Source organism: Protopterus annectens, chromosome 2.part0, assembly GCF_019279795.1.
Source record: "Protopterus annectens isolate FY-2018-M chromosome 2.part0, PAN1.0, whole genome shotgun sequence".
NCBI lineage: Eukaryota > Metazoa > Chordata > Ceratodontiformes > Protopteridae > Protopterus > Protopterus annectens.
In genome coordinates, this window is record NC_056728.1 from 33,541,856 (window position 1) to 33,566,206 (window position 24,351).

Genomic DNA, 24,351 nt, shown 5'->3' on the forward strand with positions numbered 1-24,351 from the left:
AAAACACCCCTAAGAGTTGACCAAGTAGTCAGGGACTTGGGGACGAACACAGACTGTTATCTAGCCTTTGACCATCACGTCTACAATAGCAAGGAACCCATTCTATGTTGTGCAACTTATAAACAAAGGTATAGTAGCAACGTCCAAAGAGGTCACTGTTCCACTGTATTCAGCTTTCATAAGACCTATTATTAAGTACAATGTCCCCTCTGGTATGTACCTAACCAGGCACATCCAACAACTGGAACAGTCACAGGGTTCTTTACTAAAAAAATGCAGAGCATAAGTAACATGTCCTACGCAGACGACCTCAAAGACCTATACCTGTACTCTGTTCACAGAGGTTCCTCACTAAAAGAATACAGGGCATAAGTAACATACCCTGTGCAGACCACCTCAAAACCCTATCCCTGTACTTTGTCTCCAACAGGCTGTTGAGGGAAGACCTACGCCTGCCATACAAGGCATTGTCAGACCCCACTCTGATAGGCCTCTTGCATATATGCCAAACAAACAGCACCAAAATTATCCATTCTAAACACATAAACTTTGCATGTGGTATAAACAGGACCTGCTGGAGAAACAGGTATGTATCCCAGAGAATACCCTTTCTCTGGAACAAGCTCCCCATCCATGCAAAGCAGAGTTTCTCCCTAACATAATTCAAGTTTAACTTGGTCAACTGGATAGGTAAAAGGAAATTCATTCCTGGCCTGACACCGGTTCATTTCCCTGGCCCCTGCTTGTAAATGTTTCATCTCGCAAGCCCCTGCTTGCACTTATCAAGGGTACTAGAACTGGTCAGAGATTTGGGATGCATGACTAGGTTTAAAAAGCTCCTTATGGTCATTAGCCTACAACATACCTATGAACATATAAACAGTGTCTTTGCCAATAACTGAAACCTTAGAGGAGATGGATGCATGTCATCCCTGGCAAAGCAGCATGGTCTGTCACTCATATCCTCCCAGGCTGACAAATATTGGACCTCCCTGAATAACACCTAAAACTAAGCCAATTACTGAAGCAAATAATGTTTCACTCATATCAAGGTATCATCCTTGGAGAAGGTAGAATACTGCTCAGTGCTAGACTCAAACCTGCCTTACACACATAGTCTTAGAGCTCCAACATGTTTCTCTTCATATAGTCCAAGGAGGTACACCTCAAGTCAGTCACATCAGCATGAACTATGACGGAGTCATACTGACATTTGTTTTTCAAAGACTTGAGAGCATGCATGGTCTGATGGATCCTAGCATCAGACATGCAAATAACCGTCACTCTTTCCATGCTCATCCTGGTAAAAGGCACATTTGTACGTTTTACAACGCAGCCACCTACAACAACTACAACAAGACTGTTTAGTTGGGTCGATGCCTCCTTACAGGCTCAGCACCTATGACTTGGGACTCCTTGTGCTATGTGAGGAAGTAAGTCTAATATGCTGAATGAGCTCTGTGCCCGTGTTGTGTTTTAGAGGTCTTTGAGACTTAGGCAAGTTAATCTTTAGAATCTCTGCCTATGATGTGTAATGTGTATTGTGATGGCCTTGGAAATGTGTGATGTGTGGTGTACTGCTGACGATTTTGGTGCCTGAGTTTACTGTGTACAAAGCTTTTGCCTCCAAGGATATTATATATGTACATCTCTCACACACTGGGTTATACTGTTTGAGTAATCAATGATTGTCAGACACCATGAGACAATTCTTACACTGTCTCAAGATACCCATCTCAATTAGGCTGGTTATAGTTATGGTAAGAATATCTGTTTTACTGTGGGAGATCCAGCAGTGGAGTTCTGAGATTTTATTAGAGATGCTATGAGTATTTAAGGAAATTAATTTAAGCTGTTTGGGTGAGTCTAGGGTTGGTGTGATGGGTTTTAATGGTGATGGTGATAGTGGTGTGGTCTGTGTGTTGAAAGGAGATGGGTGGGCTAAGTAGGAAAGGGGGCTTGGCTTAGGATAAATTTTGGAGACTACCGAGGAGTCAGGGTGGGAGGAGAGGTGGGGCTAGAGTGAATATCCCCAAACAGTGGTAAGAGAGAGAAAGAGGCACAGGTGCAACTAGCCAAAAATCTGTATACTGATTAACATAAAATTTGAACACATAATTATGTAACCCTACCCACTCCAATTGAATTGAAGGATACCGACATTCAAGCACAAGTTGAAGAACAGACAAAATATTAAACAAAACAAAATATAACCAGAACAACAGAGTTTTATTTATATTAACATAAACATGTATACAACTTTGAATTCTATAAAACTAAAGTACAATTTTCTTTTATAAAAATAAACTGCTACACTAATACTAAATAAAATATAACCAGAGCAATTTATTTATATTAACATGCAGCATGTGTTTATGTTTAAAACAACAAAACTGAAAAAGTAATAATGGCTCGTCTTCTTTTTTTATTTATCCTTCATTGCTCTGTAACCTTACCCTTCCATGTTGTATACACTTGCACTTCAGTACTGCCAGTAACAAGTTTTAAAGAAAAAATGGCAAATAGCAGACCACTGAAATGAAAACTGAATGTAAATGCAGATGCTATGTGCAATATCTATAACACTAAAAGTAGTGGATGCAATTTTAAAAGGATTCACCAGGCTAGTCCAGTTTTGGTGTGTCACTTTTATCCCTATAAATGACCATACAAAAGCAAGACCACTAGAAAGACATCACATCAAACTAACTTACTATTTTATTATGCATCATTTGTAATCTAGCTAGGTGGGATGGTCAGTAAACCCAGTCAACCAACCTACACATATCTATGACAAAAGGCCCAGAATGTAGTGACCCATAAGGGAAAGGATGCATTTATTTATTTACATTTGTTTACTGGGTAGTGTCCACCTGAGCCAGTTATCCGTTTTAAGCAGAGGCCTGGGGAGAAAAGTTCCAAGAATATAACAAGACAGATAAAAAACACAAACAGATATAAAAACACAGAAATGACATAAGAAAGCATCAGGAAATTATACTGTCCAAGAAGTATATATACAATGTTAAACTTGGTGCGAAGTTATATACAAGGAACAATTTAGCAATGATAATCACAGAATCATGACAAACGAGTAAGACTGAGGCAGTCAGTAAGCATGTATGATGGAGAGGCAAGTGGACAAAAATAGAGATAATAGGAATTACAGTGATAAATAGAAGTGTATCAGCAATTCAGCTGAGGGATATGAGTGCGAGAAAGGTAGGAGAGAGGAGTTAAACAGGGAGGGTTACAGAGGCAAATACAATACACACAAAAACAAATTAGTATAGCCGATTAGCCAGCATATTTTCGAGAGGAAGATATAAACTATAATACCTGCAGTAATACATCCGCGGTGGTGCAGCGGTAGCGTTGTTGCCTTACAGCAAGAGGTTCTCCCATTCGATTCTGGCTGGAGTGCGGGGAGTGCCTTCTGTGTGGAGTCTGCATTTCCTCCCCACGGTTGGGTGGGTATTCGAAAGACATGCGTAAATGGGCATGCCTTCATTGAAGGTTGGACGTCGAGCTGGCACCTCAGCGTTCATGAAAATCTACTGCCAATCATTAGCGGACCGGGGTTCTGCTGTGGTGACCCCTAACCGGGAAAAAAAGCTGAAAGAACCTGCATAAAACTCAAGCAGACATGGGAAAAACATTTAGACTCTATACAGCCAGTGAATGGGGGTCAAGGACTGAACCTCATGTCTTGGAGCTATGTGTCCAAAAACTTTCCACCAGGCAACTATGCTGTCCTGATAAATACTAGGAATTGCAATCTTTGTCCCTCTGTCAAAACAGTAAAATATGAATAAGAAAATAATCACATTTTAATTGGTCTATTTAAGACTAGTTTAAGACAAGTTTTAAACCAATTCCCCAAGTGCCATAAACTTAAAAAAAAAAAACAAAACGAAAATTTAAACAGTCACATAAATACTTGTCAAAGATATTATGTTCAGCAGGATTTTTACTGAAGTCTTTGCAAGCACTCACAACAATTTAATATAATGATAAATTGATGTGTCTTGATGCAACGGTGTGTCTGAACATAATACTGGTGCATCACTTAGCAGGTTGCTGCTTCACAGGTCTTGGCTCCCTGATTTGATTCTTAAAAGTGATGCCTTCTGTGTGGAATGTGCATGTTCTTCCCAAGTCCATATGTGTTTTAACAGAGATCCCCACATTCCCCCCTCATTAAGGAATACTTGCAGGTGGTCTCAGAATGTATTTTTCAGAAGACAGTTAAAATAAACATGCAGCCTTTTATATATAAAAATAATGATTTCTTAATTCAGCACCTTTTCTCTATTTCTGAGCTTGAGGTCAAGTCCAACCTATGTCTGGTCTTCTGTTACAACTTAATTTTGTAACTGCTACATGACAGATTGTTCAGCTCTTGTTATTTAGGAGTTTGTTAACACTACATTCTGAGGAAGTTTGCCCATTCGAGCAAACGAAAAGCGCTTTAATTAAATGTGGTCCGTGGATTTATTCCTTGTCCACCTGGTGGTTTTTGGTTCAGTTATTCACTGAAGATTAGTTTCCATTTGGAAGGATCGTTGGGTACTTTGTCTCCTGGCTCATAATTCGTAATTTTATTAGTGATTTGTGTTTTTGGTTTACCAAGTCCAACCTATGTCTGGTCTTCTGTTACAACTTAATTTTGTAACTGCTACATGACAGATTGTTCAGCTCTTGTTATTTAGGAGTTTGTTAACATTACAAACAAAACTATGCTACTAAACCAGCACAGCTTCTTCTTGCTTTTGGTGTGATGCCACTGTCAGCTGAACAGAAATGTCTAGAAAACCCTAGGATTGTGTGTGTGTGTATTGGGCAGTTATTTTATTATTAATTTTTTACATTATTTTTGAGAGACGTGAGGATGACAAGCGGTAAATTACCTATCACCTTTCAAATAGTACCACCTGCGATTGCTTCTTTATGGTGGGACTGTAATCTTGGAGGTATGTGGAACAAGGACATGGGGAAATTAAATGAAAACTGTTACTACATGAAACTGTAATCTTTGAAGGCATATGAGGGGTTATTGTTAGCCTTGGGATGTGTGGATGTCAAGATGAGATTGATTTATTGAAGAAACCTGCCAGATTAACTGCAGCTGTGTTCCGGGTAGTTTATATCTGACTGGAGAAAAATTGCTTTGCAAAAGAATTGTCAGGAAATGGTCTCTGGCTATGTTGGGAAAAACATTGGTAGTGATTTTGTTGTTATTACTTAACTGCTCCAGCATTTTTGCTTCTCCTTCTTTCACAGAGGGTTTGCACACCAATATATAAGTAACTTATCAGAGTGTAAGTTTCTTATTTATGCTTGAAAACACAATTGGGAGCCATTTCATAACAGAATGCACTGCTTTTCCAGATTGTTCACTGTTCGTGGTCATTCAGAAGAGTAATCCACTAACTTCAGCAGAGTCCCAACAAGAGCATATTATACAGAACTGCCAGCTGTTCACCCATGAATACGATAAAATAAAAAGTGAGAACATCCCCCAACAAAATCCAATGAATAATATTTGTACAGGTCACAGAGGTACACTTGTACAGGTTGTGAAATTAGAAACAAAACCGTTGCACATTCTATAAGGCCACATATTCAAGTTTACTGGATTTACAGTTATGACTGTGTCATTGTGTAAACAGTACACCTGGGCTGTTCTGAAATCAGTGTATTCTGAATGAGAATGTTACCTTGTCAACACACTATAAATAAATCACAAAAAACAGAACTTTTCATCATCCAGTATCCACAAAACAGCATGCATTTAAATGGATCTAGACAAATCAATTTTTGTAGTAATTTCAATTTTATCTATAATTCTAGAGCTTTTCTCCTTGGGCCTCCGCTGAAAAATGGCAACAGCTCAGTTGGATTATCCCAGTCAACAAATGTCAAATAAATAAATTCACTGTCTCCATCAACCAGTGTGTGAGGAGTCGACTGATGTGAAGTATAATCTGGTACACCACTACACATTTCTTAAACAGCGTTATTTTTTTCCTTTCGTCCAAAACATAAAAAAATCAGAGATGGCTTCACTATTTTAAGACAGAACAAACTGCAAAGCTACTTGCAGCAACGTCCCACAGAAAAGAAACTGGTTGGGATCCTTGCTACCATATTACTGTCAGTACAGTTACTGTCCACAAGTCCAATGGCCAACAGTGCAGCCCATGAGATACAGTCCTTCTCCATTGCAATGTAATTGAACCTAGTACATGATGTCCTCTTTGGCTGGCTGCTGCAAGTCATGAGATGGTCATAAACTACACAACTTTTTTTTAAATCTCTCCGACTCTAAGACGAGTCTCCAACAAGCAGTCAGGCACTGTCCTGCGTTGCTGACATCATCATGCATGCCCCTGTTTGTTGATGATGTTGTAGGATATGCTGGCAATACGTAATGGTGTCAGCGGTAAGTAAAAATTGTAAATTAAAAAAAAAATCAGAATTTAAAGGGGCCACTCAGGAATTCGTGGCACCCTATTATTTTGCCCTCAAAATTGGGAAATTTTGAGGAATTCGGTATGGTTGAGAGGTATGGAGAGAGGTGGATAAGTCTGGTAAGCTTGTTTTGGTTGAACTTTTACAGTTCTCAGGAAGAGTGGCAATATAACGCAGTGAAGTGTCACAATTGTAGGTAATCACATACAAATAAATATAATTCAGGGCTGGAAATGCTGAATATATTATCACATCACTAGTAAACTGTAATCCCTAGAAGAGAAATCTAAAAAGGACTGTCAGATAATTATTCCATGAAAAATGTATATAACCAATGATAAGCTATTACTTACAGACTGATCTTCATTGATTGGATCCTGTACACTTCCACTGCTCTGAGGAACCCATGGTGGATCAAACATTGGGACAGATGGCATGCCAAGAATAGGTGAGGGTAAGGTGAAGTTTATACTTGGAGGGGGAATCTAAAAACACACAACAACACATATATTTATATATAATACAACTATGCTTTAGTAGCCTCATTACTACTCATTTAGAACACAGACATTAGAGAAAGCACTAAAATATACATAATCAGCAGCATTTCAAATATCTCCTGTATACCTTGGTATCAGAAATTTCCTAACTGTAATATTCTGCTTGCTAGACGAAAGGAAAACCAAACATCTCACAAAAAATATCACTCACATAAGATTCTAGGACCACTCAGTAACCTAATTACTCTGAATACAGTGCTTAAATAATTATACAGTACAGGTACATGCAGAAGACTCTAGTAGAGGTACAAAAAGCTTCCAGGAATACTGCAAAACAACTGTAACAACTTTACTTTTTCTATTTAATAATAATAAAAATGTCTTTAGACATTCTTCATGTTTAATAAATTGATATTTTCAAAGCAGTGTCCTTCTATGGTTAGAGAGAATTTTATAAATTACAGTGGTATCCATTTAGTCAAAAATCATGCAGTCCTGCAATATTAAAGCAGGACACAGCTGCCATATATACAGAATGTACATAAAATTCCCAAAAAAGTTTCTTAACCAATGAATTCAAACTACTGTTCATACACTACCTTATACCGAACAAAAAAGGTTTATTCCATATTACTTCTGGAAAGATTTGTACAGGTGGATACTAGTTAATCCTTTCAATATGCACAAACTATTGCCATGATAATGATGACCACTGATTCAGCTAATTTTAGTAGACTCAGTAAAACTATACTACAACCCTGATTTTGGACAGAAATATAAAAATTATTCATACCATCTATATCTAGTTCCTTCTGCCTATATTTGGGTCAGAGGCCTCTAATTTCTCTTCTAATAACAGAGAGTGGACAGAGCTGTTCCCTTCTGGCCAAAGCTATATGCTCTGGCTAAGGAACGTCTTACTGACTTTCTTTCAAAAATACGGTTTCAGTACATAAATCATAACACTGAGATGTATGAGTAACCAGGCTACTAAGTGGTGCAATAGTTAACATTGCTGCCTCACAGTGTTTTCCCAATTCTGTTTGCAGCATGGGAAGTATTCTTTTTCAATTTACATGTTCTCCCTTTTACTATTGCATGCTCCACTTTCCTCCTACTTCAGAAAACATGAAGGAAGATAGACTGTTGATCTTCTAAAACTGATCATGGGTGTGTGTGCGTGTGTGTGTGTGTGTGTGTGTGTGTGTGTGTGTGTGTGTCTGCGCATCCTATGATGGACTTGTGCCCATCCAGGATCAGTTTCCTACCTTATACCTTCTGAGTACTCTGATAAGTCCTAGTTTCCCTGTGCCCCAGAATAGGATAAAGCTGGCCCTTGTTAAATCTGTTGATATGATCTACTGTAAACAGAAGTGTAGCATCAGTAATACTGGTCTAAAGTCATGCCATTTGTGTTAGATTAAATGTAAGTTGACCAGATAGTTAAGGAGTTTATGATGGATGCACTTCTAATATTTAGAAGGTGGTGACAGAAGTATGAGGGAATGACAGTTAACTGCAAGTTATAAAGGCTTCATTTTTATGTAAAAGTACAAAGGCTTGTGTCCAAGTCTCAGTAGCATTCCTTTCCTTGACAGAGAAAGTGACTAGGCTAGAAATGAGAAAAGTAATGGACTTCAAACCAATTTTTAAGACTTCTGTTGTGAGGTTACCTAAAACAGGTGACTCAGATCTAGCTACAGAAAGTGCCTGTAGACTGTCCACTGAGACTTAAATAAGGTAAAGACTGCACAAATGTGACTAGGAAAAGTCTGTTTACAATAGTATCAAGTGAAATGTTATGAACTACAAATTGGATTACTGCTTCAGTATCTGTTGGTTCTCTGTTGTCATTCCAAGACCATTATAGTGAGTTCTGGAATTACAAAAAAAAAAAAAAAAAAAAAAAAAAAAAAAAACCAGAGAAAATAAAGCAGAACAGGGAACGTCACCCCAATGTGTGTGTGTATGTGTTTGTCTTGGGGGGTGGACTGCAATTCCCAAACTCCTCCTACTTATATATATTGAAATCACTATCTCTTGGAAAAAAGGGAATACTGCAAGAGTCAGTGATACCAGACTCAGTATATGAGTCCTTATTTTTTTCAAATTCAGTCTTGCTGTTCCAGGAATCACAAATATGGGTCTTGGAATTTAAAACTGTTATCAGTTATCACACCTGTAATATGTGAGCACGTGTGGGGAGATGGGGTAACACTATGACCAATATGAGGCACCTGATCTATTGGTTGAGGTAATACACCATTTTCTCTTAATTAGCAGCAAGTTTAACTTTCTTACATGCTTATCTGAATTTAGTAAGGTCATTGCCCAGTTTGGTCCTATTACTGATAGTCCATGGTTGGTCTCTAACTGTCATAAGAGTTTCAGTCTTGGAAGTAATCCAGTTAAGACTGACCCCCATGAAGTGCAGTCTTTGCATAGGGACCATATAATTTATTAAGCAAAAGAAGCTCTGGCACAAATGGCTAACATCAATTAAAAGTAGTCTGACAATGCAGACCAATTAGCACCTTTCAATTTTAGAATAAATACAGAAAAATCAAAATTTTCCTTTGTTCTGTGGGAAACAGAAAACAAGATATTAACTGATAAGTTGGGAGGTAATCACTAACTGTGTCTGCCATTACCTCACAAGAAGCAATATTTTGTGGAGCACTGGTGAGGATTTGGTCACAGTACTATTCAGTTCTGTCAGCAAGCCTTAACCTTGACTGAAGGATAACTGTTTTTATCTGTAGCCCATTTTTAGTCTATGCTGATAGCTCCCAGAATGATAAATTGAGCATTGACATTGTATAACAGCATTCAAAGCATGTATGGTGATTGGACAAAAAGAAGTTCCGTTGCTTCACCTTCTCCACACTGATAGGGGAGAAATTAAAATGCAAAAAATAAACTGTTTTTTTCTAAGTAAACTGCTCTGTGGAGCAGAATAATATAATTTATTAAATTAATAAAAAAAAACTCACAAATTTGATGCCGGGAGTGCCTACAAGCAGCTGCATGGCACATATCACTATCTCTTACCTCCCTCATCAGACATTATTTAGTGACTTAATTCCTAAGTGATATGACTGAAAAACAGCAACTTTTATGAAGAACACACCAAAAATATTAAACAAACATCTCCAAGTCTCATAAAATCTAGGCAGACAACTATCTTACATGTAACATGTAGACTACACGCTGTCAATGTACAACAGAAATAACCCACTCCTGAAGTTCCCAACAGGGCACTTACCTGACCAAATGATCAAACAAGCCAACCACTGAATCACTGAAGAAGCAGCAAAGACTCAGTGACTGAAGTCTTCAATGGTAGGAAAGTTCTATATTTTGGTGGCCATATGCGTGATTTTATACAAGCAAGCCCACAAGTATCCTCAGACATACGGTGAACATGGAAAGCTCCCAAAAGTTTTTGTACACTCGCTGGATATCTGATCTTTGGCAGGATCTGTCCCACACAAGAATCTGCTACTGCAACAGTGATCTAATGATAAACATCAATCATTTGCTTGTATTTCAATAACAAACAAGCAAAAAAAGGTTAAACGATTGACACTGCAATGCTATGTGTATTCACAGTGCCTAACTCTTGTGCATGTGCAGTATTATCGTGTGCCGCTAATTTATTTTTTCAATTTCGTGGTTTCTTAAAACTAAATAAATAAATACATAAGTGGCTGTCAACGATCCTCTGCAAAGCGCCAATACTTTCTGCTCACTGGTTTCCTCTGATTTATTGAGAAAACAATGAGCAGAAAGTTGGAGAATATTAAACAGTATGGCAGACAGCCTGGGACACATGGATTGCTGTGCATGGTTGCAATAATGTGAAGTAAGTGTATATTTACAAACATATATAAAGTTTACTATCAATACTGCGAATGACAACTTGTCGGCACGTATGCTGCCGAAAATCAGATTGTCATTCAGAGACTGTAAAGTGTATGGAATAGTCGAACACACTTGTACAAATGCAGTAGTCCATTCGCCTTAGTGAGTTCGACAAACTGTATGGAGGTTGTGGTACAGTGGGGATTGGAAATTCATCCATATCCCCACTGTAGTGCGATTTCGGAGTTGGAATATATTATTAGCAAGGGGGGGCAGCCCCCACAGGGGGGTACAGGGGGGCTTGCCCCCCCTGCAAAAAACATGATATGTCGTATAGGAGTTTGATTTACATCAGCTCTTATATGGGTATAACTTGATGTTTTCTATGACAATGTTGATTCAAATGTGTTGATCATTTGGGTCGACATTGTGAAGCGGATGAGATTTCAGTTTCGATGGTTTACTTTGATATTGCAAATGGGAATTATTTAGCCTTTCGCAATATTGATAGTAAACATATATATATATATATATATATATATATATATATATATATATATATATATATATATATATATATATATATATATATATATATATATATACTTTTTAAAATCTATTAGGCAACCAGAGAGAAAAAACATCGACAACTGCAGTTGGGGCGGGGGGGGGCTGCAGCATAGTTCTCAACTTGCCCTGATTTTACAGAACTTCCCCTATTTTGCCTCATATGTTTGCCCTGTTCCTCATAAAATGTTTGATTCTTGGGTAAATCACTGAAGGTTAGAGTCAGTAAAACCAGCCATAAGAGTGTCATACTTCTTATTTTTCAGAAAAAATGCATGTTGATGAAAAACCTGTTGCACTGTGAATTTTAAAAGTGAACTAAAATAATGTTCAAATCTTGTTCCTGATTTTGGCCCATTGTCCTTCATTACTCTTGGCTTTGCCCTTGATTCTTCAGGAAAGAAGTTAACAGCTATGGATTGCAGACTGACAATGGATAAAAGCCGCTTGCCTTTGCTCGGTGTAAAGTCTGCAGTAGTTTCTGGCTACTATCTGCGCATTTAAAAAAAACTTCCCTGATTTTGCAGACCACCCCTGACTTTGCCTCATGTTTCAGTCTGTGTTGACTGCAGCTACTAAATGGGGGAAGAGGGATAAGGAGTGTCTAGCTCTGGATGAAAGAAATTCCCTTGTCTTTTCATTGTTTTAAAATCTGACTTCACAAGACTAGTGTATGAAAAATAGCGGAATATTTATTCTTTGGTAACTGTTAAAGTTGATATTACATAATGTCCCTGACTTTGCCTTATATTTTTGGTCTGTGCCTCAAAATCTGTGGTTTATGGCAAATTACAATGCTTTAAACATATTTATTAAATTATCACTTAATACATAAGCATGCATACAGTAATAGAAAATAAAATAAACCGCATTAACACTTTTTTGCATTTACAAACTTTAGAAACTACATGTTTTCTTTCTTTATTGCAACTATCTTTTCAGACCAACATTATATAAATCATTGAATTCCTGCCTTCCCTTAAACATCAATCGTCCTCTTCCTGAACATTATTCTGTATGCACTGTTCCCACAAATTCCATTTAGTTCTATTTAAATTGCACCCAAGATCCCTTTTCCAGTTTTTGTTACCTGTTTTACAATATTCAATATTTCAAATACAGTTGTTTTAGATTTTGATTTCCAGTTGCCTTAGTATGTCTAGTCAATTCAGATCCTGTGTCCCAGCTTAAAAGAATAATTTCCTTAGTTCCAGCCATTTGTCCCCCAGTACTTCTGACAGAGTACTCTGTAGGGAATTTTTAAAATCTGTCAACTCATACTTCTAAATAAGATGTCCCTGGTTATGTTCTTCTTCCTCATCACGCTTCCAGCATTTGCTACCCTGGTTACCATTCTGAGGAAGACAATCTGTGAAATCTGTTTGGGATATAAAAATGTCTATGCAAACACTTCCAAGAAAAAAACCTAAACCCTCTGGACCTTGTTGCACACTTGAGAGCCATACATATGTTCTCCAAATGTTTCCTTGTAAATCACTTTTACAGACTCTCTTCCCAACGTTTTCTAGCCTCCTCTGATTGACTCTTACAATTAGTATGCAATATTTTACATGCCCTACTAATTATCCCCCTCTTAACAAGAGCTTCTGTCCTAGACTTGACTAAAAACTGTACTATAACAGGTCTTTTACTTAGGACTCCCCCACCCCTATTTGTTTCTCTTTAGCTATACTCTGATATCAATCCTTGCTAGGGAAGCCAATTTCTAACCTGCAGTCCAAACTTTTTTCTGGCCTCATCACTCTCAATTACCATTCCCTCTCTAGTCATTTGCTTATAATACCTGGGTTCCTTTCTCTGCTTTCACCAGTAAATTCCAGCAACCCTCTTGCCTATTTTCTGTACTCCTATTTGCAGTCATCCCTACTGACAAAATCTCCTTTCTCCATTTCCGTGATGGCTTAGTTCTTAGAATACTTTATGAATTTAATATTCTGTATGGTGGCTATTATTCTTATTAAGGATCTGCATCCAAAATCCTACTCTAATTCTTGTGCTCCTCTCTGCTTCTTCATCATCTCTTTCCACTTTCCATTTTGAATTATAACCTTCTGCTTGTGTTATGTACATTAGCATTAACAGTGTAGCTCTAAAATATTCCATCAAATCAGGTAATCCTAAAAAAAACTTTTGATTAACTTATCCCATTTTACTCTTGCCTTTATCACTCCCAGATAAATTCCTTCAACTTTTTCTTAAAATTTGTCTAAAACATCTCCTCTGGTTAATAAAAATATGCCTGAACTGTGTATAAAATTAAAGGGACTAAAACATTTTCACTGCTTATTATCTTACTATCCATATTAAGCAAATTCTTCCAGATCTTTATCACTTTCTTCCCTCCGAATTTCCAAACTTTCACAGCAATATCATCTGTTCCTCAAGACTTCCTTGCAGCTTATTATACATCACTGGTTTTGATCTAATTTCTTCCAGTCTTAACTATTAGTTGTTGAGTCTCACCTTTCTCTAATCTTAGCATAATTAAGCCGTCCATAAAAAAAATCAATGTTTGCTGTTTGTCTACACATTCCTCTGCTTTTCACCCATTTTCATAAAATTTCTGAAATATCTCTCCCTGCAGACTGCTCGGTCAGAGATGCTAGGTGAGCAGATTGGACTGACTGGGGAGATGAATTTTTTTGAGTTATGCTGCAGAATCGGAATTGTCCAGACATAGTAAAACATTGCTGAGTTTAATTATGGTAGCTGTCAAAAAAAGCAACTATTAGAAAATGGAAATCAAAGTCTAGACCAACTTTACAAGAAGTAGTGAATATATAACAGAGATAAAACAACTGGAATTTGGATCTCTAGAAAAGGGAAGGAGCAAACTACATAGGAAAAAAATGAGAGCTGTCGGAACAATATATGCAGAGCAGGAATGAGGTAAGTGGCAGGATTTGAATGAACCATATAATGCTTAACTTACAATGACTGTATGGTTTATGAGTAATGTATAATGTTTACAAATACAGTTGTTTCAATTATGTCTATTTTGTAAACTGTTTGCAACTAAAGTGATATAATTTTGTATGTTTTTAATTTATATAAATGTAAGACTACCTTTGTTACATGTGTAAATTTAATACAGATGTTTGGAGAAAGAAAATCTGAAATATCTCTAATATCTTTAATACTTCTATAGAATCTCTGTTATTCTTCTTGTCAGGGGCTCCCTAAATGTGGCAACAGCTCTTTCTACTGTCAGTTTCCAGAGTCATTGGTCATGTTTCTCTTTAAATGTTTTAATGGAATCCAACATGTGATTTTTTTTTAGTTTAAGTATTTAAATGTTCTTCTTGCAACTGAAAAAAGTTCTGAGGAAGTCCTATATGTTAGGGATGAAAGCACTTAAGTGTTCATCATTTTAAATATTGGTATTTGTATTAAAACCTTTTAGTGGATACACCAGACTTATTTGTTGTGTTGAAATTCTATTATATTATCAAATGTATCTGATGCTGGTGAAGCTATTGTGACACTACATGAGCCTTCTGGATTGTTTGCAGTTTAATATCTTTAGCAGATACAGCAGTCACTGAAAACACTCCTCCCAAATTTAAAATAACCCCGACTGTAAACTATACAAAACTGCTTTACAATATAACAGGCTGCTGATATCATGAAATGTTTTATACAAATAATAATGAGAACAACTGGGTCTACTTTACATAATCAAACCACACTTTGATGAAGCACATTTCGTAGAGATGAAAAGAGTGAATGTTCAATGAAGCAAATGTTCACATTAGTGAAATATTCCACAGCAAAAGGAAGCAGTTGGCCAATGTTAAGAAACTGTCCTTTTGCCCACTGCAGTGCAATCTCAGATTTGGTATATATAACTGGGGGGGGGGCTGACATACTGAGGTGTGTTTTTCATTCATGAGGTGGCCACGTGCTTCCTTTCCATGTGGTATTTTTCACTGATTTGAATGTTTGCTTTATGGAACTTTCACTCTTTTCACCTCTACAAAAAGAGTTTCAGTGAAGTGTGGTTCAATTATGTGACACAGACCCCAAACAAATCATGTTTTACTTTCTGTTACTTCTTTTTTGCCCTTTAGTGTACTTTCTAACATCAATGGCATAATGTGGGATATATTCTTTACAGTCCACCCACAAGTTTAACAAAGTCAACAAAAGCCCAGTATTTTCTCAGCCAATTTTTCTTTTAAAGACATATTTCAGAATTGTGTTTGATGCTTTATAGTTTCCCATTTATTCTCCAATTTCAGTGTTCCTGGTTGTCTTTCTGATCATCTCAATCGCTCAGTACCAAACACTGGTTCAAGTCAAATGTCCAATACTGTGTTTTTTTTCTCTCTCTCAAGCATTTTCCTTGGAAAAGTGGAAAAGGTTTTACTGGCAAAGTCTCTCTGTTAGCTTTATTGTCAGAAGAATGAGAAGCAGGGTTTTCTTTCTGTTTGCTGGCTTACATTTTGTTGAATGATCTTTTTTACTTCCACCATAGCCAATTCTTTGTCAGAAAATGTCTTTAGTCCCCCAGCAAAAAAGTACTCTGTACAGCTGGATACAATGTATTGAATCTCATGCCTGTCTCCTGACATTCCCCGATTTCTGGGATACATTTCCTTTCTGCCTAGTGTACAGCAAAGAATTATTTTCCACAAACATTCTGTTGTCTCCAATTTCTGATACTTTTCTCTTTTTCCACAGTTTTGTCAGGATCACCAGTTTTTGCTGGTATGATTGCATCTTTACTAATACAAGTCTTGGCTGTTTTCTCATGGGAAGGTTTTGAGTATACCCTCAGTGTACCCTTTCAATTAAAAAAAATCTTGCTGTGGAACACAAGCCCATTTGCCTATTTGTGCTTTCATAAAATTAACACTGTCTGTTGCTTTCAGTTTTTCTGGTACAGCAGAAAAATCTTAAGTTCTCTGTGTGCTCTGTCTTCTAACTGTACCATTTCTGAAACTGCCTTCTTGAGAAGCCACAATCTCAGCCAGTCTTTTCTTCATTTCATCTTCTGATTTTTGCAGTTTTATTAGTTCATCTGAATAGTTAAAGCACCTTGTATTTTCATTATTTGAGTTGATAATTTCCTTCACATTTTCATTAGAATCTTTTTTTTTTCCTCTAAATTACTGGAACCCATCTCTTTTTTTAAACAACTTTATTAAATTATCACTTGAGACAAAGGCAAACATACATTAACATAAAACAAAAACAATTTTAACATTTTTCCATTTAAATACAATATACATCATAGATATATTTTCTTTACTATCATCATTCTAACATTACAAAAAATGCTGAATTCCTGCCTTCCCTTAATCCTCACTCTTCCTTCTTGTGAACATTATTATGCATGTATTGTTTCATCAACTTCTACTTCTATGTGATTTCCTCCTTCCTTTTTCTAAAGATCCTTTTTACAGTTCTTTTATCTCTGTTAAATATTCCAACATCTCAATAATGGTGTACATTTTGATTTCCATTTTCTAGTAATTGCTTTTCTGGCTGCCAACAGAATTAAACTTAATAAGGCCTTACACTCTATAGGAAATTCAGATTCTGTATCCTAGCTCAAAAGAATAATTTCCTTACTTACAGCTATTTGCTCACCCAATATTTATGATAGAGGACTCTACAGGGAATTTTTAAAAATCTGCCAACTCATTACACTTCCAAAACTTATGTTCCTAGTTACCCCTTTCTTGCCCATCACACATCCAACATTTGCTACCTACTTGAGGAAAAAATATTTAAAGTCTGCTTGGGGTATGAAAATAGCTATGCAAATGCTTATAAGCAAAGACCCTAAACCTTCTGGACTTGGCTGCATACTTGGGAACCATACATATATCTTCCCATGGTTTTCTTGTAAATTGATTTTCCAGTCTCTCCTCCCCAATCCTTGCTAACCTGGTCCCACTGACTCTTATAATTATCATGCAATATTTTATATAACCTACTAATTACCACATTTTGTCAGCTGCTTCTGTTCTAGATTCAATAAAAAAAACTCTACCAGAACAGGTCTTTCTCTTAAAATCCCCCTGTTCCCTTTCTCTTTGACTGTTCTTTGAGACCAAGCCTTAGCAGGTGAAGCAGTCTCTGAACTGCAGTGCAAATGTCTTCTTGATCTTATCCCACTCTACTACATTTCCTGCTTGAGTTACTAGCCCCTAATAGCTTGGCTCCTTTGCCAGGTTTCTCCAGTAAATTCCAGCCCCCTCTTGCCTATTTTCTGTACCCCTACATGCAATCATCCCTACTGGCAAAACCTTCTTTCTCCATTCTCGTACTGGCTTAGTTCTTAGAATACTTTCTGCTACTTTATGAATATAATATTCTGTATGATTGTTGTTATCCTCCTTAAGGAACTGCATCCAAACTTTCACTCTTTCCTTATTTATTGAACTTCCCCCTTGCTTCATCATCATCCCTTTCCACTTTGAATTATAACGTTCAGCTTGTGTTATGCATATGAGCTTAACTGTGTAGCTCTAAAATATCCCCTTAAATCAGGTAAACCTAAACCAGCTTGTTCTATTGGAAGGAACAATTTATCTCACTTAACTCTTGCTCTCTTTTCCTCCCAGATGAAACTTATTCAATTCTTTATTAATTATTGTCCACAACTATTCCTCAGGTTGATAAAAAGTATTACTAAAAAATAAGGTAAAAATCCTGGGATCCAACAGCAATTTATCACAACACAGCACAGCGTAGCAGCAAAAGATACCAGGAAACTGGATTCTAGCACCACGACAGTCCTCTTTATTTAAACAAAGTTAAAACAGGTTAAGCGCTTTCATCAAAATAAAATGACTTCTTCAGAACACAATACATAAAAAAACACTCCCTTATATACTTGTTAAATTAATAAAAACCGCCCATTTCACCTATTATTCAATTGGGGACAAGCCATCTTAAAGAAACACAATACCTTCCATATTATGTCCTAACCATTGCTTCTTGTGTTACATTTACAATTAAAATATCACCAGATGAATATTCAGTTAATAAACTTGTACACATTAAAATAATTTGACTACATCTGTATGAAAAATAATAACACTTTACAATCAAATTAATCATAAAAAATCCAAAACCTATGCATTTTTATAAGATTTGTACTGTCCTCTAATTTACAAATAGAACTGTATATATTACTAATATGGATGCATGTATTGTCACATTACCAATATACATATGTATCTTGTATTGTAGTGGATTTGTGTTGTATGAACTAAATACCCAAAAATATCCCTTGCAGTAATAGTATATAATGGTATGACAATATGTATTTTCCAAAATAAATTAAAATTTGTGTATTGTATTAATGAACTATTATGTTCTTATAAGGGGTTTAGTGGGAATCATTTCATTCAATCCAGGAGGTGTAGCTGCATCGAGTCTTATCTGCCACCTGATCTCCTTTTCACCCACTACTGCCTTTATGTTTCTCCCTCTAGGGTTTGGAAATATCACTTCAAGAATGGCAAATTTGAACCCAGTGCATTGTGGATTATTAATCAAATGACAAGACAAGGCATTGTTAATGTCACATTTTCTAATACAATACATATGATCATATATTCTGTTTTTGAAAGAACGATCAGTTTTCCCAACATAATAATTCATACATATATCACAGATTCCTAAATATATTATGTGCTGGGTCTGACAATTCCCATGACAAAATTTCACCTTACTTCTGACACTGTCTTTTAAGATGATAGAGGGTGCCTCAAATATATATCTGCAAAAATTACAGTGTCCACATTTTTTGGCACCCATCTTATGTGTCTTACTTCTCCTTTGATGACTAGCTTTTACTTCAATAATTCTTTTCAAATTATTCCCCGTCTTGTAAACAAATTGGGGTCTACTAGGTACTTTCTCCTTTATTGACGCGTCACTTGTCAATATGTTCCAATTAGACGTGATAATGTCTTTAACTTCCCTAGTATGTCTACCATATTTTAATATACAGGCTTTGGTATATTTATCATTACAACTATTACTAGTAATATTATTACTGTTTATCTCCTTGTTGTTCCGTATTCCGATACCCAGGAGAGGCATATACCTTTTACCCCATTCTTGGGATACATACGAAATAACATCTTTTATCATAGCTTGGGGATAACCTTTCTCTGTAAATAAACAACCAATGTATGACAATTCCTGTAACATATACTTTTTAACTGATGTCATCCTGGCAGCTCTAATGCATTGCCCCCTTATTATGCTCCGTTTGGTGTTATAGGAATGGGCACTTTCAAAATGTAAATAACCGTTGCTATATGTGTCCTTCCTATAAATCCGAGACTGGAAGGCCTTTCCATCACTATATAGATAGACATCTAAATAATTAATCCCCACTGTATCACATTGATGTGTGAACTTGAGATAACTTGTGGTGTGATTAATATAATCTACAAATTGTGAAAGTTCTTGTGTTTTACCTTCCCAGAGAATAAAGATGTCATCCAAATAACGGACATATCTTTTGATATATGACATCCATCTCGTCTCCAAAACAAATTCCCTTTCCCAGTCAAGCAAGACCAAATTTGCATAAATGGGGGCACAGGCTGGCTACGCCAGTCTTCTGTCTATAGTACTCCCCTTCAAAGTAAATGTAATTGTGGTCAAGTACTATATCCATGAATTCAATGAGTAAGGATATGTCATCCTGTCCCAACCCACTGTACTTATATATACTATTGTGAAATCTATTCATGCCATCTTCTTTGGGGATACATGAAAAAAGATCCTGTATATCAATGGTTGCAAATACAAGGTTCGGACTCCATAACTCCTGCTTGAAAATTCCTAAAAATTCCCATGAATCTTTCATGATGTGCTCAACAGTGTTATACATGTGTTTTAATTTATAATGAACCACTCTACCAAAAGGGAAAGCTTTGCTTGCACTTCCTGAAATAATAGGTCTAAATGGAGGGTCCAACATATTTTTATGGACTTTGGGGATACCTGTGATTGTTGCTAATATAGGAAATTCCACTTTGAACATTATATACGTAAGATCTTTGAATTATTAAATAATTCTTTGCAATATGCAGTCTCTTCTCTTAATGAAGTAAATATAGCCCATAGTGGTATAGATTCATACCTAGAGGAGTTTTTGTTGGAAAATAGAATAAATGAGGATTTATATAAATACCTCAAAGTGGAATTTCCTATATTAGCAACAATCACAGGTATCCCCAAAGTCCATAAAAATATGTTGGACCCTCCATTTAGACCTATTATTTCAGGAAGTGCAAGCAAAGCTTTCCCTTTTGGTAGAGTGGTTCATTATAAATTAAAACACATGTATAACACTGTTGAGCACATCATGAAAGATTCATGGGAATTTTTAGGAATTTTCAAGCAGGAGTTATGGAGTCCGAACCTTGTATTTGCAACCATTGATGTACAGGATCTTTTTACATGTATCCCCAAAGAAGATGGCATGAATAGATTTCACAATAGTATATATAAGTACAGTGGGTTGGGACAGGATGACATATCCTTACTAATTGAATTCATGGATATAGTACTTGACCACAATTACATTTACTTTGAAGGGGAGTACTATAGACAGAAGACTGGCGTAGCAATGGGGACAGCCTGTGCCCCCATTTATGCAAATTTGGTCTTGCTTGACTGGGAAAGGGAATTTGTTTTGGAGACGAGATGGATGTCATATATCAAAAGATATGTCCGTTATTTGGATGACATCTTTATTCTCTGGGAAGGTAAAACACAAGAACTTTCACAATTTGTAGATTATATTAATCACACCACAAGTTATCTCAAGTTCACACATCAATGTGATACAGTGGGGATTAATTATTTAGATGTCTATCTATATAGTGATGGAAAGGCCTTCCAGTCTCGGATTTATAGGAAGGACACATATAGCAACGGTTATTTACATTTTGAAAGTGCCCATTCCTATAACACCAAACAGAGCATAATAAGGGGGCAATGCATTAGAGCTGCCAGGATGACATCAGTTAAAAAGTATATGTTACAGGAATTGTCATACATTGGTTGTTTATTTACAGAGAAAGGTTATCCCCAAGCTATGATAAAAGATGTTATTTCGTATGTATCCCAAGAATGGGGTAAAAGGTATATGCCTCTCTTGGGTATCGGAATACGGAACAACAAGGAGATAAACAGTAATAATATTACTAGTAATAGTTGTAGTAATGATAAATATACCAAAGCCTGTATATTAAAATATGGTAGACATACTAGGGAAGTTAAAGACATTATCACGTCTAATTGGAACATATTGACAAGTGACGTGCCAATAAAGGAGAAAGTACCTAGTAGACCCCAATTTGTTTACAAGACGGGGAATAATTTGAAAATAATTATTGAAGTAAAAGCTAGTCATCAAAGGAGAAGTAAGACACATAAGATGGGTACCAAAAAATGTGGACACTGGAATTTTTGCAGATATATATTTGAGGCACCCTCTATCATCTTAAAAAACAGTGTCAGAAGTAAGGTGAAATTTTGTCATGGGAATTGTCAGACCCAGCACATAATATATTTAGGAATCTGTGATATATGTATGAATTATTATGTTGGGAAAACTGATCGTTCTTTCAAAAACAGAATATATGATCATATGTATTGTATTAGAAAATGTGACATTAACAATGCCTTGTCTCGTCATTTGATTAATAATCCACAATGCACTGGTTTCAAATTTGCCATTCTTGAAGTGATATTTCCAAACCCTAGAGGGGGAAACATAAAGGCAGTAGTGGGTGAAAAGGAGATCAGGTGGCAGATAAGACTCGATGCAGCTACACCTCCTGGATTGAATGAAATGATTCCCACTAAACCCCTTATAAGAACATAATAGTTCATTAATACAATACACAAATTTTAATTTATTTTGAAAAATACATATTGTCATACCATTATATACTATTATTGCAAGGGATATTTTTGGGTATTTAGTTCATACAACACAAATCCACTACAATACAAGATACATATGTATATTGGTAATGTGACAATACATGCATCCATATTAGTAATATATACAGTTCTATTTGTAAATTAGAGGACAGTACAAATCTTATAAAAATGCATAGGTTTTGGATTTTTTTATGATTAATTTGATTGTAAAGTGTTATTATTTTTCACACAGATGTAGTCAAATTATTTTAATGTGTACAAGTTTATTAACTGAATATTCATCTGGTGATATTTTAATTGTAAATGTAACACAAGAAGCAATGGTTAGGACATAATATGGAAGGTATTGTGTTTCTTTAAGATGGCTTGCCCCAATTGAATAATAGGTGAAATGGGCGTTTTTTATTAATTTAACAAGTATATAAGGGAGTGTTTTTTTATGTATTGTGTTCTGAAGAAGTCATTTTATTTTGATGAAAGCGCTTAACCTGTTTTAACTTTGTTTAAATAAAGAGGACTGTCGTGGTGCTAGAATCCAGTTTCCTGGTATCTTTTGCTGCTACGCTGTGCTGTGTTGTGATAAATTGCTGTTGGATCCCAGGATTTTTACCCTATTTTTTAGTAGTACTTTGCTATGGATTCTATGCACGAGATATCTGGTTTCTCAACCTCTATAACCAGGGAAGAAGTCAACAAGATACATTCTGAAATGGCTATAATAAAGGGCGAAATAACCCATTTATTGGAACTGTTAACACCGCCCTCTGCTTCACATATAAAATCAGCGCAAACTAACTCCAATGTTGTGACGTCAATACGCTCTTCTATTGGTAATGGCAGCGACGAGGAAATCCCGAATGGGCAGAGGAGACATTCGTCCCCGTTCCTGTCGAGCTGCACACCGAGGAAGGAAGAGAATGAACATATAGTGAGGCACAGAAGTACTGTCAATATTTCTAACCTGTCCGGTAATCAAGACGAGGACGTTTATTTAATTTCTGGTGCCAAGCCTAAACGCTTACCACCAGTCCGAACCTATGCAATGGAGGAGAAGACGAGTGGTGCTAATAACAAACATTTCAAAGGTACTGTTCCTCAGCGCTCTCCCTCGGGAGAAAAAGACAGCGCTAATATTTACAATTTAGACAAGTTTATGCAAATGCCATTTGAGTTCAATGACAATAACAATTTTAAAAACAAACGTGAAGAGGGTGAGGGGTATTTCCCTCCTTTAAAGGAACTCATTTACAGTTTTGGCAATAAGTTGACAAAAATCAAGAGTATACAGGTGGATAACATGTATCTTCGTAAATGTATAGACAGTGGTATAGTCCCTATGGGACTACGATTTTTTAAAGAACCCATAGGGGTTGAAATGAATGCAGACAATATTAGGATGTGTAATGACATGTTTAATGGGTTTGGAAAGCAATTTATGCAATTTATTGTTAATTGCAATGACTCAAAATTAAGTAGTTTACTACAGGAAGTTGAGCAGATTAACAAACTCATTAAAAAAGACATGTTATTTTCACAATGGGAAAAATTGTATTTCAAACAACATGAATATGCTGAAAGTAATTGTAAGAAAGTTTTCGATAGGAAATGTAGAAAACTACAGAGAGATATTACCCAATATGAAAAAGGATTGGTATATAGATGGAATGTCAAAAATGATGGGGGGATGAACAAGGATATGAAGTATACCACTAATTATAAAGGTATTACTACAGACCACGTGGAGGAAGAATTTTTTTTAGAAGAGGGGAGGGATTACAACAGCTGGCAATCAGTCAAACAGAAAGGGAAAGGGAAGAACAGATGGAATGGACGCAGGCCATACCAATAGGATACCCTGAATGTCTGGATAACAATACATCTATGGTAGATGGTGTGAGCCTTTTGATGTATACAACAGATAATAGAAATGAAAATGTTTGTAACAAGACACTTCATACCAGTGGGAAATGAAAATATACAATTATAGTGCATA

General features: G+C 36.3%; 1 protein-coding gene across 1 annotated transcript in view; it reads right to left on the reverse strand.

Annotated features, from left to right (window-relative positions):
* Positions 1 to 24,351, reverse strand: part of UNC80 (unc-80 homolog, NALCN channel complex subunit) — a 5,631,640-nt gene that overhangs the window by 2,170,889 nt on the left and 3,436,400 nt on the right. The window contains exon 34 of the mRNA XM_044060513.1: positions 6,828 to 6,959. Coding sequence (XP_043916448.1) covers positions 6,828 to 6,959 — 132 coding nt within the window. The remainder of the gene's footprint in view (positions 1 to 6,827; positions 6,960 to 24,351) is intronic.